This window comes from Gymnodraco acuticeps, unplaced genomic scaffold (genome assembly GCF_902827175.1).
Source record: "Gymnodraco acuticeps unplaced genomic scaffold, fGymAcu1.1, whole genome shotgun sequence".
Lineage (NCBI taxonomy): Eukaryota > Metazoa > Chordata > Actinopteri > Perciformes > Bathydraconidae > Gymnodraco > Gymnodraco acuticeps.
Window position 1 is genome coordinate 291802 of NW_022989752.1, and position 17210 is coordinate 309011.

Here is a 17210-nt window from a genome sequence, read left to right on the forward strand (position 1 = left end):
TTTTTTAAGTTGCTTAACACCTTAAAAGGTCCCATGTCATGGCCATTTATACTGATCATAATTCCATTGTTGAAGTCTACTAAAATAGATTTATATTGTTTTCCAAAATCACATTGGTTGTGTATTCACTCTCTGTCCTAAACGGCTTGTTGAAGCTCCTCCTGCCCCCCCCTGCAAGAAACCCCACCCACACACACACACACACACACACACACACACACACACACACACACACACACACACACACACACACACACACCACACACACACACACACACACACACACACACACACACACACACACACACACACACACACACACACACACACACACACACACACACACACACTTTAATTACTCCATTGTTGACCACTGTACTGCATGTGCTGCTCTCTGTAATAGCTTAAAAGTAACTGATTGCGAGGAGCAGTGTGACACAGTAAAATCTGGGTTTAAAAACCCATAAAGAAAGAAAGAAATGCCTTTATAAGGCTTGTGCCCTCTTAGTATCTTTTCACGCAGAAAACAATAGCAGCATTGATTCTTATCAATTTGCAATCACTACTCAGACAAGTTATTCTTATACATTCCTTAGCTCCATACCTCACATTGTCTGAAGGAACGTGCTAATCCGCTTTGGTGAAAGCGGAATGAAGCAATCCGCAACGAAATTGATTAAATTATGCAAATGTCGTCTTTGTGAGTGTCACGGCTGGAGTTAGCCGTCTTGTGGGTGAGCAGCGAGTTGCCTCATGCACGCAGCAGTCCTGAACTGAGGCTGGTACAGCTGAGAAAAGCCACGCGCTGACGCTGACGCTGACGCTGACGCTGACGCTGACGCTGACTGCAGCTCTCTCGAGTCCTCAGGCCCGAGCAAAGGGTGCAACTCCACAGCACGCTCATCTCTGTTCAAAACTACATTTTTAAGCAGCTCAATATTTGTCTCTTCTCCTGTCTGCTCATCTTTCTCACTCTTCTCATCCGCCGCTGGAAAGTCCATTCCCAGATAAAATAAGTCTTTAATTCCTCTCACCTCCTCCTCTCCTTTGTGTTCTTGATCTGATGTTTCAGAAAGCTCCTCCACAGAGTTGTATAAGCAGGAGAGCCGCAGGTCGTCCATCTCTCCACCTCGGCAGCTGTCCAGCTCCCACAAGCCACCAACGAAAGGTCCAGAAATGTCTGAGTTGTTGGTAGAGAAGTTGCCTTCGTCGCTTGAGCTGTTGCCGCTACCGTCCTTGTAGTGGAGGTGAGAGGGCTGCTGCTCCTGTTTCAGACCAGAGAGCAGCACCGTGGCGTAGGTGACCAAAGAGTGAGTAGAGCTGTCATTGCTGCCTGAGGTCTGGTCTAGTAGTAGTAACTCATCTATTCTTGACCGGGAAATGGTATTCACATTTAGGGCTAAGGACGTTCCACTTAGGAGCCCCTCACTCTCGCTGGGTTCAGCCGGGTCAGCCTCAGTGTCAAACCCCGGAGTAAGGGACATGGAAAATGCAGGGGCTGGAGTTAGGGACACACATGGGGCTTGGACTAAAGCTTTATTCATAGCCGAGAGATCTGTTTTGTCCAATATGGAAGCTTTAGAAATGTTCTCAGAGGGCAGGGGCAGCGGCCAGGTTGACAGACCCTCTGAATGTCTGAACAGGAGGTCAAAGGTGGCACCCTAGAACAACATGCAAAAACAGATAAAGCATTAGTTTGTGTATTATTATTAGCTTACTATAAAGCCCAGTAACCAGTATTACATTTCCTAAATGTAAAAATGACAAAGAAATATTAATTTACAGCACTGCCCTATTGCTTTGTATGATGGAATTTACAGTGATTCAATATACATGTAGGTTTCTACAAAATGTTCTCAGACAGAAGGGTGTCGCCCTGACCATTGTCAGGCAATTATCATATGGATGTTAGGGGTTGTAATTAACATGCTGCGCTTCCCCTTCTGTCTGCCCAGTCCCAATTTAGGACTGTAATGTGGATTGCCTTCCTTCCTGTGTCTCATCTGTATAAATGACATTGCTTTTCTGTGTAACGGGGTCAGATCATGGTACTATCTAGTGCAGGACCTCTGTCCTTTCCAACTGGAAATATGATTGATTCTGTTAAATGCTATAGCTCTTTATTAAATAACACAACTTTGGTTTAAGCTTGTATATTTGTTCTTTTCTTACCAGAAGGTGATTAAGTGTGGAATTTCCACCACACTTTGTACATTGCTTTGGGCAAAGGCATAATTGTATTGAATTAAAGGACAAATGTAACACTTTATAAAATGCACTAACTTGCTTTCCTGACAGTTGGATTCGACTAATGACGTATAGCTGTTTTAGTTTAAAGACCGGACTGTCTGAAAGGTGACAAAGCGCGATGAAACAGTGTAAAACAAGTTTTTTTTTGGGAAGTTGTGTCCAGGATTATATGAAAGGTTGATACAAAACAAATCATGACCATGAGTTATCATTTAGGAATAAATAGTTTTATTTTGTACCTTTTTGAAGTCTAGTCCTTTGGCCCAGGAGCACTGGTTTGGGTTGGGCACTTTCTTCCAGACAATCTTCTTCATCCTAGAGAGAATTGCAGCAGATATTTAGAGTACATCCTTCTTTGCTATAGGCTTCTTTGTCTCCTCTCACCCCCCCACACACACACTTCCCTGCAGATAACAAGTGTAATTACGCCCTTGTGACCTGTTCAATGCCCAACTCCTAATTTGTCATGGTCAATGTGTCGGCTCTATAAATTAGACTGCACCACATAGACTGCCATAATGTGTCATTACTGTGTCTTGGTAAAAGACTAAAACTTAAGTCATATAATTGACACATGTATCAAGTATACCTTCGTGTATTTCTGTAAGATACATTTGGATGTTACCCAAAACATTAACAATCATTATTTAATGAACATAATTCCTTAGGTTAAATCCTTGTAATTGTAGTTAAAAACTTGTAATCCTGGTTCTAGGGGGGGGGGGCAACAGGGCGCAGTGCCCCCGTAACACTGACCAGGGACCCCCCTGTGGCCACCCTCCAAAAAAAAAGCAACATTATGATTTATTGGAACTAAATCAAATCAGAGACCCGGATGTACAGTGGAGATTAAACTGTTCATTACCTCGTATAAAAGCAAATACTGTTTATGTTTTTTAATTAAATTATCACTTAAAGTTACTAAAACAAATACTCTAAATGAAAAAAACTACTGAAACAAAAAGGACTGTAACTTACATTTACTAAAACAAATACCTTTACAAAAACAAATACCAAATACCAATTACTGTATTTTATGTTTTTTACACAATTACTTTATACTGTCTTTGTCTTTTTAACCCGCTTTTATTGTGCCCCTCTCATTAAATAATTGGTCTAGAACCGCCACTGAAAAAGAGGCTCTTACTGGTTCTGGGAGAGGATGAGGGTGACTAACAGGACGATGGAGAGGAAGGCGATGATCATGAGCATCATGTAGGCAGCAGGGTCTTCTCTGGTGGCTGCAACTGTTGAAAAAAAATACATCAGAGCTATACTTAATTAAACAGTGGAAGTGCTGGAATCCTGTCATCCTTGAATTTTGAATAAAACAGCCAGAAATGGACAGCCTACCTTTAGCGTACATTGGCTCGCCTTCTCCATCAGCAAACACAGGGTACAATTGGAAGCCAGAGTCCTCTGAGCCTAAAAAATCACCTGTAAACGATACATTGAAATCATGTTTGCATACTCACTCTCACCCAAAGAGATCAAAATAAGGAACATTGAAGAGATTGTGTTACCTCTCAGGTAGATGGGACGCTTGGTGTAGGGCAGTCTGGCCCAAGTGTCACTGCTCCGGCCTTTGTGAGGGTCATAGCCCTGCTGCCTCTGTGGAGACCACTGCACTACCATGTACAGAGGCACTGAGGGAGGGTCCAACAGGCTCCAGGACAGAGACACACAGGTGCTGTTGATGACCAACACACTGAACGAGTGCACACAGCGGCCTGCAGAGAGGGAAAAGAGTTTCTACCAGGTGACGAGTTTTCATATTATTGCATAACTTCAGGAAATCGGAAAAAAAATGTACCCTCCATGTATCTTTAACTCCGCTATAGAGAAACAGAACACCATTCTCAGAAAGAAATATCTACTACTCCTGTGTTTTGATGAGGGATTTGGAGAGAACTGCACGCCCATTGTCTAGCAGCCTGACGGGAAGTATCCAGATTCATGTGTCTGCAGTTTCTGTTTTTTTGTCTGCTGTGGATTAAGCTGCAACAATTAGTTGACTGACAGACGACAGGATCAGCATTAATGCTTTTGCCGACTAAGTTATTTATTAATGGAAAAATGGCAGAAAATCGTGTTTTCACAACCTTTGATATGGAGATTCAGCACTTTTCTTTATTTGTATTGTTGCAGCTCTTAAAGTGAGCTTGGATTTTCACCAAATTCTGAGAGAAATATCAGACCCTTCAAGCTTAAGGCACAAAGGATTATTTTTAGAAGGAAGTAGTTGCCTCCTGCAGCTCAAAACATTCATGACAAGAGTAATGACAGTGAATAAGAAAAGTAAAGTTGAAGGCTGAAAACATTGAACTTAAAGACGCTAAAAGGTTTTAGAAGGGGTTGGATGGATAAATGACGACCTACCACTTGATCGAATTTCAGTGTTAATAAAAAAGTATTGATCTGAATAAACGAATAGAGAATCATGACAAATACAGATGCTTCAAGAGAAAAGGTAATTCATTAGTTTGCTAAGTTCGATGGGGATTATAAGATACAGTCTGAATCATTACCTACCATACAAATGTTCTCTGAATACTTATGGAAAAATGTCTCATAAACAACTTTCTTTGTAATATACATTACACATCTTTGCAGTCGTATTTCAATGACAACTCACACATTTCACCCAAACATCCTGTGTCTAACAAAAAACTGTCATCAAAAAAATATCTCTGTTGGAGTGCTGCTAATAATGTTTACTACACTACAGCTAATGGCAGCAGGGGCTCAATCAGGGCTCTCATAGGCTCTCCAGAGACAAATGTGTTAAGTGCAATGTCCTAATGGATGGCTGTTTGTGTCCCCAGGCTTTGACGGAGATGTCCTCATGTCACGTATCATATCATGGTCATAGTGGAAAATTCTCTGTCAAACAGCTCAGAGGAAGGACATTTTTGCCTGATAATGATGATCAACAAAATTATTTTGTGTCATGTTATTTTTGAAACAATGAAGATGATGTTTAAAGGGGCTCAAAATCATAAAAGTAGATTTTTTTAAAGACACTTTTTTTTACGCTGCTATGGACAATTTGCAATAAATGCACATTCTATGGACAATCATGCACCAAAGATATTGATATTGAAGTGACTGTTATTTTGTATATATTGAATGTTGTGTTTTTTATCTTAATGTGTGCATACGTGTAGATGTGTCTGTTGATTGTGTATATAGGATATACATTATGTTATACATATTTGTATACACATCGGTATATTGTATAATTTTATATTCGGGATTGTTGGAAACGTAATTTCGATCTCTCTGTCTGTAAACACAAACTGAGTAAGATTGACTTTAAAGTTGACTTTGACTTTGATGTGTGTATGAGAACACATGTTTAATTCCTTCTCTCAAAAGGTCAGAAGAAATACAAATAAACACATTTTTCACAATATGAAAATCTTTACTCACGTTTGGGCTGTTTCTCCAGTGTCATGTTGATGTTGTTAGCGGAGCTCCCCAGATTGTTGTAGGCCTCCACGGTCACAGTTTGGGGAACCTGGTTCCACTGGAAGCTGTAGGAGGAGGCCAGCTCCATCTGCTCCCTCCTCACAGAGCCACTCAACGGCTGGTACTGCACTATAAATCCATCCACACAGTAAGAGCGCACGGATATTTGGAGAGGCTGCAAAACAAAAAATAACATTTTTATTAGATTGAATTGTGTTATTACAAGCCTAGACATGTTTGTTTTAGATTCTTACTTCCAATAGTAGAGTAACATTAGTCTGGTTTCTGTGTGGATCATCTTGAAGGATTCTCCAGAAATCAGGGCCACGCTCAGGAGCTGAGAGGCAGACCAACAATACATTAGAGGATGGCTTTCACCATTATGTTAGCGGTAGAGTTTAATTCTTGGTCTAGTACAATCAGTAAAACACTCTTAGCATTCATACCCACAGAAGTGACACTATATTACAACCACTAAGACAAACACAACCAACACCGCCTCAAAGCCTAATAATAATAATAATCTCTAGTACAGTGGTTCTCAAATGGGGGTACGCGGACCCCTAGGGGTACGTTGGAGTACTGCAGGGGGTACGTGAGATTTATTTTATGTTAATGAAAAAAGAACATAAGTAATGCATTTAAACAAACTACTAATAGTAGATTAACTACTTTATTCAAAGGTTTACAGTAATTCTGGATAATAAAATGGGGAAAATAAACGGGGTGCTCTTTTCTCACTACATTGTAAGTACAACTTATTAAAAAGATCAGACACCGATGGTGCACCACTGCACTGTACCTCTTTATATAGGCATTTTTTCCTTAACAAATAGTTTTTGCGCTGATCAGGGGGTACTTGGCTGCATTTTTTTTTTCAAAGGGGGTACATGATTGAAAAAAGTTTGAGAACCACTGCTCTAGTATATAGAATTCAATGGCTTGCATAATTGAGAAAATAAATCAACTGATGTACTACTTTTCTGAATTACAAATAAAGTAGGATGGACAGCTTTATGCATCCTGTCACATCTTCCAGAACAGCAAAGGTTAACAAAAAAAAGTAATACAAACTTCCTTTTTTGTTAAAACATGTTGTATTACTTTTTGAAAACATAAAACCGACTGTAATGAAATACATTAAACCGTTGCTGAATAAGCTCAACACAGCGGGAATAGCAAATTACCATTTGAATCACAGTAATATAATGATGTCTGTCTAAACTAAATGATTGGTTAATATAAAGAAATGTGTATCATGGGAGTCATTTTCAGATCAGGATGAAAGTAAAGGTGCCAAACTGTACCTCTGCTGTTCTGGGGAGTGGAGTAGACTGAATCGCTCCACTCGCTCCAGTAGCCGGTGCCTTTGGTGTGCATGCAGCGTGCTTGCACCACGTACACCCGGCACATGTCCGACACTACAGCCTCCGCCCCCCTCTCCCGCACTGGACTCTGGACCTGCAGGCATGACATTTTCACAGTTATTAAGTGGTCATTTTATTTAAAAGAAATGAAAAATAGCTTATCTGGGGCGATTTCATCCATACTTCACTCAAATGAAGATAGACATTTGCTTCCTCGTCTTTCTCATCATTTGATATCATGTCTCCAATTTCCAAAAGAGGACAGGAATATAGAATTATTTTAGATCATGTCACAACTGACCCGTTGTGTTTATGCTAAAGCATCCTGCGTCATTTAAAGGCCTCCAATTATGCTATTTTTAGGCATATATTATGGGTCTCAGATATATTAAAAATATATAAAAACATGTCTATGATGTGTTTTGCTCAAAATACCAAACAGATCATGCATTTTAGACATCCCTCATATCCCTCTATTTCAGCCCTGTTAGAGAACTACTGATTCGGGTTCCTTAGCTTGAACAAAAAAAAGAAAAGAGGAGGGGGAGCTAATGCCTGCTCAGAATTCTACCGGCAGATACAGCTAAATGCTGCCGTGATTAAACGCCATGACATGTTCCAAACCACATCAAGGATTATTTCTGAAACAGTATGGAGCTCAAATGCTTTTTCTCTTGTGGGTTTACCACAAGGTGAGTATCTTTTTTTATTTGCTGCTTTTTTACACATGCTCTCTCCAGTACAGGTTAGCTCTGAGTGTTAGCGATGCTAATGTAAACAAAGACCATATTACGTCGAAAACAGTCGGGCATTGTTTCTGATAGCAACGTTTCTGATAGGGCCGTGGGCCAGCCCACACGGACGCAAATCTGGATCAGCTCCGTTGTTCCCCCGTTTTTAGAGATTTGGGTATGGAGGAAAAGAGAGAGGGTTTTATTTTCTGACACTTTGTGAGTTTCCTGACACACCGGGGACTAGGGGTGTAACGGTTCACAGAAGTCACGGTTCGGTTCATACCTCGGTTTGGGGGTCACGGTTCGGTACGGGTTCGGTACAACAAGGAAAAGCAAAAAAAAGTCCCAAATGCATTTTTTTTTAACAGTAGTGCAAGTTTTGGTATGCAAATAAGGAATTCTAACATTTGGAATCATTAACTGTATTACACAGTTAAACACAAACCACAAACAGTAACACACACACTCAGATGGCCATATTATTTATATTGGCTGATGTCAAACAAAAAGGTTAAATAAGCTGTATAACTAAAAAGAATGTCTTGAAAATATTTAAATAAATAATAAGAAAGTGTTTCAATCACAATTAATAAAAGGCAATACAGAACTGTATAACATCTGATGTCAAAATATAAAATAAATACAATGATAAATATAAAACAAAATAAAATCTGTACCTTTAGGAGCAATGTCTAACATGTGTAATTAACTTGTGAGTGTGTGAGGCCATTATGCCTAAATAAAGGTACTCAAGCTTTACTCTATTTTCAAGTTTTTCTTCAAAAAGATGAGTTTGTCTACGTTGTCAGTAGTGAGGGCAGATCTGTTGGCGGTAACTATGTCACCTGCCGTCGAGAAAACCCTCTCGCTGGGGACTGAGACTGACTCGGATGTGATTGAGCATGTTTGACGTGTTACCACTAGCATACCGCACCACTGTCGAACAACGCCGACACACCGTCCTAGTCCGATCCACAACTCGCACCCCATCATTGTTGTTGTCCACAGGGAACCCGAAATGTTCCCACACACCTGATTTAAAAGAAGCAGGTGGGTCTTATAGCTCCTGTGTGTTGTGTGAACTCGCCATAGCTACTAACTGTTCTTCTTCATTCGTTTTGTTGTGTTATGTTCTTGTTCTTCATTTGTTATTTACGGGCGGCTGGCTTTTAGGCGCAATACCGCCCCCTGGATTATATATAGTATAATACTGCCCTGAGTGACAGACTTTTTTTTCCCACTCGTAACAAAAGGCGTATTCGCTGTGTGACTGCATGTGCCGAACCGTGACGTCCGAACCGTGACGGTACGGGACGAATACGGATACCGTTACACCCCTACCGGGGACACATATTTATGTATGAAGGACATTAAAAAGTGCATTTTACATGGTAGGTCCCCTTTAAGACTTATTTACCGGCAGAGTCCTAGACAGGGTTTACTTCTAGTTCTTGAAAGATAAACTACCTTCTTAGACATTATGGAAAGATAATGAGATGTGAAGCCTGAGGTTGGTAAACAGTCCAACAAACCAGCTTACCTTCCACTCTGGCTGTGCTCTGACAGCGGAGGGCGACTGGTACCGAAACTGACACTGGAGCCCATCGGAGGGCAGAGAGGGAGGCTCCCATGTGACGTTTAGGACCCCACTGCTCCGGGTCACTGCCTTCACATTAGTGGGGGTGTGGGGTTTCACTGCAGGGGTAATGGCATAGAAGAGTGAGTGAATCTCTTACAGCTGCAGAACACCTAATAAACATGATCGCCGGTAATGGAAAAAACCTGACAAATATTTATTTCTACATTCTTACCTCATGCTGTTAATCATTTTTTGTTCTGTGACTAGTAAGCACTACTACGACCTCAATATTTAAAATGTTCTCTTCAAACATACAACTGTTTCCTGTATGAATATTTAATGTGGCAGTGCTTTTCTCTGCAGTACATTTTTGCCTTCAACATTTATTTTATAGTATATCTAAACTTAACAGAAGAAAACTAATACTGTGTAGATATTTCCACATGCTTTTTTATTTTTGAAATATGATATTATCATAAATGACAAGAGGCAACTCATGTTTGATGGACAAGAAAGATGCCCTGTTTCTACTTTGGTCAAAGTCTCAAGCAATTTGTTAAAACTTTGTATGTCACTGATACAAAATCAATGCATGCTTAATGACAGATATACTGTAAAACGGCTAAGATGTTGAGGTGGGAGGAGTGCCACTTTATCTTAAAACACTTTCAAATCCAACTAAATCCCCCTTTTTCACACTTTTCTCTTCTTTTTAATTTTGATATGTTCCTCACACAAATCCATCTTGCTCACCATGATCTGTGGGTGTGAGGTAGATGGGTTTAGATCTGATGGGCCCTAGCAGTGAGGGCACCTCCAGCCATAGCTTGTAGCAGTTCATCCTCAGAGGCTGGAAGGTGCACTTTGTCTTCATGGTTCGAAGAAACGGCAAGCAGGAAGGCCAAGGAGGCCCCGTCTGCCCCACTTCCTCCCCCCTTTGTTCCCTCTTCTCCATCACATCGCACGGCAGGTCAGCCCACCTGAAGAGAGTAAGAAAAAGAGGTATAATTTACTTCTAAAATACACTCTGATCATTATAGCTCAAAAGACAATGATACAGTATGTCAGTCCCGGATTAATGGATAATTCAAAGTAATTTCTGTAGCTTTTAACATCATTTCAATTGAATATGATGACATTGTAGTCATCAAAGGAATTGCTATGATCTTGGAGAAGGACATCTTTTGCTGGATTCAAGTCAAATGAGAAGTGATTATATGTTCAGGCAAGAGAAAAGATTAGCCAGGTTATCAAAACATGGAGGGAAACTGAAAGTGATCGCACCTCAAATATCTGCATAATGCTAATTTGCATGCAAAACTGGTTCAGGCACAACTCATTTCTTCAACCAAATAATTGTGTGGATTTGTATAAAACATGTATCATGGTCTGACTGCTCATGTTTCTTGCCCCTTCTTCTTCTTCTTCTCTTACTGTACACGCCTTTTCAGCGATATTGCTGCATTCCCAGATCTTAGCAATTCAACTTGCAGTCACACATAAGATTGGTGACATAACTGTGCAAATGAGAACTACATTGTACACAATTGTACACAACACTTAGAATTACAACTGTTCTCATTTAAAAATAATAATATGGACAGATGGAATGAGGTATTTTTTCAGTCTCTATTCAGGAGAATTAGAGGTAACAGAGTACATAATCATGTGGCACAAGAGAGTTATGAAACACTCAATCCATCATTTTGTCAGTCCTCATTGTGTTTCTGTGTTAAAAGTGTAAAGACCTAGTGTTTCTGTAAGGCCAGAAGCCTTACTGCTGTTGACTTATTGTTTACTTAGGAAATAAACTTCCCGATATCCTTTGGCACATACTTTATTGCTGTATTCACTTAAATGTCCGGTACACTTTGTCCAGGAAATGTGTGATTCAGCACACAGACTTCAGATGTTTCATTAACAATGCCATAGCTTGCACAAACATCCATGGAGACAGTAACTGTAAAATGTGGTAACACTTTATATTAAGGTACACAAATTAACCATCAACTAGTTGTTAATTAGCATGCATATTAGCAGTATAATGGCTCTCTATTAGTCATTATACAACACTTATTAATGCCGTATTCTACATGACCATATTCTACAAGTAATAAGCCATTAGTTGAGAGTTTTTCCTCAATAACACTCTAATTAGTGCTTATTTATTGCAAGTAAGGAAGTTGTTGTACATGAGTTTTGGTCTTAATATGCGCTGCTTAATATGGGCGTAATAAGGCAGTAGTAGCACAAGAATAGTAATTCTCCCATAATAACACTTAACAAATATGATCTATTCTTATGGAACAAGACATGAAACTATAAGTTTAGACTACTGCAACTCCCTCCTGGCTGGTCTACCTGCATGTGCCATCCGACCTCTGCAGCTCATCCAGAATGCAGCGGCTCGTCTGGTTTTCAACCTTCCTAAATTCTCCCACACCACTCCGCTCCTCCGCTCCCTTCACTGGCTTCCGGTAACTGCTAGAATCCACTTCAAGACACTGGTACTTGCTGACCGTGCTGCGAATGGATCTGGCCCTTCCTACATCCAGGACATGGTTAAACCGTACACCCCAGCGCGTGCACTACGCTCTGCATCAGCCAAACGACTCGTTGCGCCCTCGCTGCGAGGGGGACCCAAGTTCCCATCGGCGAAAACACGTGGGTTTGCTATCCTGGCTCCAAGATGGTGGAATGAGCTCCCCATTGACATCAGGACGGCAGATAGCTTGCACATCTTCCGGCGCAAACTGAAAAACTCATCTCTTTCGACTCCACTTCGAGCGTTAGAACGATTAACGAAGCACTTTTATACCAATAAAGGACTGGATTACCTAAAGCCAGTTGAGTAGCACTTGAAATGTTTGGCTCTATGAAACCTGATATACTTATATGATTCTGTTTTCTTCAAGGTTGTGTCTTCCTGGTCGAATGTACTTATTGTAAGTCGCTTTGGACAAAAGCGTCAGCTAAATGCAATGTAATGTAATAAGTGTTAATTGTGTCTAAATAACTCAAAATTAGGTATTTATATCTTATAATATGTTTTGGGGTATTGACAATTCAGCTACCAACAGCAAGGTGATATTGACCAGTATGTTTCATATTTGCACATTTATATTTTTGTAAAATGTGTACTGAAGGTTAGACCCGGGTACAGGAAGTAGGAGAACGTGAACGGAATATAATGGCAGTAGACATCCATGAGTACACTGCCACTAATTTTCCCTATGCAACCTGGAGAGTAAAAGGGTCAAGTCCGTCAGAAAGAAATGACTGTAAGTGTAAGTGTGAGCCTTACACTTACACTGTAAGGATTAGTAACATGTATTGTGTTTATGTGATGACATGTGGAGATGTTTAAACTCAATGAGAAAATGCGTTAGCATTCGCGCTAGCGTTAGCATACATGCTAGCGTTAGCCATACTAGCCTGTATACATGCTTATTGTACAGCTAGCATTAGCTATGTTTACCTTGTTTACACTAAGCGGTCCTAATGTGTTCATCTGTGTATGTTACACTTGCATGTATGAGATCATTAAGTGCCTTGTAACTTCTTTTTTATAGTTTCACTCCGTTTGAATGTCACTGGACTGCAAATAAGTCAATAAAGGAGCATGGCTGCTCATTCCCTGGCTCTCAAAAGAGTTTGGCTGGCTGTTTAATCTATGTTCACACTGAGACAACACAGAGAGAGAACAGTACACCTATTGTGTAAGAACATACAAGCAGGTCACACAGTATGATCACAAATACATAAACTGTTAAAAATCAGTTTTTATTAAAAAGTACAGGCTGCATATATGTTCTCAGCCTTGGAGAAACTTGACATGTTTTGGTACATGTATGTGTCTGAACCTCTCTTTAGTGGTTCATTAATAAAACAGATATTTCAACGTGTGCCTACTTTGTTCATGTACTGTTGAGGTTAATTTCAGTAGTTGTGTGCTATAATGTATTTACAAAGTGTGAAGAGGAGGCAACTTTAGAATAGGGAACCTGTTCTGGTCAATTAGAGTCAAACTAATAGCTTATTGGTTATGAACAAGACTTCACTTTAGAATAGGGAACGTGTTCTTAGATATAAATAGCTAATTTTGAGTTGTTTAGACTTAATTGACACTTGTAGTTTCATGTCTTGTTCCATAAGAATAGATTATATTTGTTAAGTGTTATTATGGGAGAATTACTATTCTTGTGGTACTACTGCCTTATTAGGCCCATATTGGGCAGCGCATATTAAGACCAAAACTCATGTACAATAAGTTCCTTACTTGCAACAAATAAGCACTAATTAGAGTGTTATTGAGGAAAAACTCTCAACTAATGGCTTATTACTTGTAGAATATGGTCATGTAGAATAAGGCATTAATAAGTGTTTTATAATGACTAATAAAGAGCCAATATACTGCTAATATGCATGTTAATTAACAACTAGTTGATGGTTAATTTGTGTACCTTAATATAAAGTGTTACCTAAAATGTAAATTGCCTGCTTACCTGTATCTGATTTTAGGGTTAGTGTACAGCGTGTTCGTCCAGCTACATTCCATAGCATCGATATCACCACTGGTTTCACAGTTTATTTTGATGTATGCTCCTAGGACACACACAGAGAAATACACAATAACAAACTTCACCTGAAGTAGCCTCTGAGTACTGGGGTTATTTTGGTTCACATTGTTGTTCTGTGGCATGTCACCACTCTCTTTCCTGTCTTTGTCCACACAGGGACTTTCAGGAACTTCAAAAGATCAGAGGGGATATGTTGATGTTCGACAATCACAACAGGATCATCAATGTCTTATACTGTAAATATACGATTTCTAAAGATGGAGTCTCTTTTCTGTAATATTTACCTTTGATGTGAATGCACACAAAGGCTTACCTTCTACATAGATCCGGCTTTGTGCCTGGGTCCAGTTCTTAGTCTTGCACTGCAGCACTGCATACATCTGAGTCTCTGAAGGACGAAATGTGATTTTGCTCACCTGGTTTGCGAACGAAAAGACAAAAATAATTGTAATTTACATTGACTTCTCTTAAAATACACAGGGAAGTCATTAAACTAGTTAGAAATGTTCCCAGAAACACACAAAACCTGAAGGAAAATATGTGTTCCTTACCCATTGGTTGAGCGGATGGTACAGACTACGATTAAGCGTCTGATTGGGGTTCAAGTTGAGCATCCATGTGGCCGTGCTGGCATTGATGCTGCGGTCGTTGAAGACACAATACATCGTGACATTTTCCCCAGACTGTGCTACAACTGTCTGAGGGATGTAGCTCACCGCTGCACACACACAAAAACATCACGATATTGTTTGTTTGTTCTTTTTACTTTTTGTGATTAACAGGATCTCTCTTACGACATTTCTTATTATATAAATGTCATTGAAAGCTCAAAGTTGAAAACCCGAAGCCAAATGGATGTCAAACGTAACAAAGAAGAGAAAAAACAAAACCCTTCAGTGAACAATTGCCTGACTCATTTTCATTTAAAAAAAAATGTTTTTCTACAAAAGTAAAACAACTTTTTTTGTATGGAACCTGCATTAAGAGTTGTCCTCCAACCACCTCCTCAGATGCAGCCTAAGAAAACATCTTCATGGAGTCAAAAGGAAAACAAACTGAATGACACATTGCTAACAGTGCTTATTGAAAAACTTTCCAAAACTTTGCTGCTTTTCTATCCCTTTCAGTATTTCATTTGCAGTAAAGTAACGTTTCTGAAGTTCTTTTCGGTGAAATTACTCAGAGTTTCAAACTTTAAAACCTGACACACGGACATGTTTTTGCAACAGGGTCAGCTTTCCTCATGTGATACAGAGAGGAGCAACACTCTGTAAACAGCAACGCATACACACAAAATAGTTATAGCAGATATGCTCACACACTAATGACAAACCCTTAGCGCTGGCAGCTACTGGTCTGCTGATGTTCACATTTTAATTAGCAGCCTGATATTGCAGAAAACAAACAGTGCAAGTTATGTATAGTTTCTGATTGAAAAGATAATTCAAAGTGTACACAAATCTTGGTCTAATTTCTCAACTCTTAGATTCATCCTTTCAATACCTTCATGTTCGGCTTGTTGGCCACATGTTTAGCATTTACCTATTGGTAAAGCAACACTGTGTCACCCCACATGATTTGTAGCTTGTCACTAGCCTAGAGATCCTCTGGTTCACAGTCTATTGATGTGGACCACACTGGAACGAGTTCATTTGAATAGTTTAGCATTAACATAAATCTTCCTGAGAGATAATGAGGTCATTTGGGGAAATCTACCACAGTGAGGGGTGTGTGTTGGATCGCAGCAGTTGAACCAGACAGTTTCAAAATGTTAGTTAGCCAAACTCTTTGCAAACAAAAAAGAAAATCTCACATCCTGATTTAAGGGCCTACACATACCCAGATAACCTCTCAGCTCAGTTCAGCTGTTTCAGTTCTGAAACAACACGCAAACTAACAAAGAGCAACCAATGTGATAAGAGTGACACAACGAAGACTATGTTTTTTATGTAAACAGGTCAGCTACTTAATATTCATACATGTATTAAGCTGCCTGCAACTTCTCCATAACAATCAACAAAACCCATCTAACATCTGTAATAATACAACAACACTTTCAGTTTGAACAAGAGTACAAGATCAAAAATATCACCTTGTATGTCTCTATCTAGCGGTAAGGAAATTGTGCTTACAGTACAGGTAGATGTGGTGACGTTCACTCCACTCGCTCCACAATGGAGGCTTGTCCAGGCCGGAGGAGCGGACCTGGATGGTGTAGTTCAGTTCGGGCTTCAGCTCCAGAGACAGCCTGGGCTCTTCTGATACAGACACCACCTGCACACCGGGTTATTATTGTAAATTAAAACTGAAGCTGAAACAAAAAACTGCTGTAATAGCTCAAAACATTGTTGTCCTTTGAGAAAAACTAAGAGAACATTTCCGTTGATGAAATGTAGCTATTCAGCTCAAGTCTAATGTTTAAGAACTGAGGTTGGGATGAAATCGAAGGAGGCCAGTTTAGTGTGGTTGTGAAAGGTGCTCAAGTTGATTCCCAAATCATAAGATGTAAACATTATGGCCATTCCTACACAGTTCTCCAACCATTATACCTTACTTTAAGAGGTACCTACAGCTTCTTATAGAGGGTTAAGAGAGAACATATTATTTTAATTGTATATTTGAGTCTTAAACAGAAGAACTACAGTCTGACCGCTGGATGAATCATAGAGCCTATGATCCACTGCTGAACACTAAGATCCACTGTGCTGAACACAGACGTGCCGACTACACACTACATAAACACAATGTCTTGTTAGTGGAAAGGTTCACTGCGTGAAAGCACTATTGTTGCAGTGAAAGGCAATTCAGTATGTGTATGTATGACTCGAGGTTAAAACTAACTTGTGAAAGTTTCTCTTTAACAACCTTACCAATAGACTATGAGTTCTTCAAGATCCACAGTATTTTTATCTTCTCTTTCTGAAGCTTATCTTGCATACTTTGCAAATTCCACCAAATATATTCTGTTTGAAACAAAATGAAAGCATGAAGCTGATCACTGAGGCAGTTTTGTTTTTTGTTCAAAGTAAAATAGTGACATTTTGGTACCACATCCAATCAGACAACCTTAACAAGCAATTATAATTAGTAACTGGTGGCTGCAGAGGATTTATATATTATGTAAAGCCTATAATAAGAACAATCATTGCAAAAAACAATGCTTATGAACCCTTTATGAAAGATGCCTTATTATCAAAAGCTACAGATGTTTTTAGATCAAATGACTCTC

General features: G+C 39.6%; 1 protein-coding gene across 1 annotated transcript in view; it reads right to left on the minus strand.

Moving 5' to 3' along the window:
- Nucleotides 1–254: 254 nt before the first annotated feature.
- The window catches only part of lepr (leptin receptor), a 40852-nt gene continuing 23896 nt past the window's right edge, over nucleotides 255–17210 (minus strand). The window contains 15 exon segments of the mRNA XM_034210398.1: nucleotides 255–720; nucleotides 723–1661; nucleotides 2490–2565; nucleotides 3398–3497; nucleotides 3604–3687; nucleotides 3774–3980; nucleotides 5683–5896; nucleotides 5976–6058; nucleotides 7029–7182; nucleotides 9363–9517; nucleotides 10155–10381; nucleotides 13907–14006; nucleotides 14295–14397; nucleotides 14533–14699; nucleotides 16114–16255. Coding sequence (XP_034066289.1) covers nucleotides 682–720; nucleotides 723–1661; nucleotides 2490–2565; nucleotides 3398–3497; nucleotides 3604–3687; nucleotides 3774–3980; nucleotides 5683–5896; nucleotides 5976–6058; nucleotides 7029–7182; nucleotides 9363–9517; nucleotides 10155–10381; nucleotides 13907–14006; nucleotides 14295–14397; nucleotides 14533–14699; nucleotides 16114–16255 — 2790 coding nt within the window. The 3' untranslated portion in view covers nucleotides 255–681.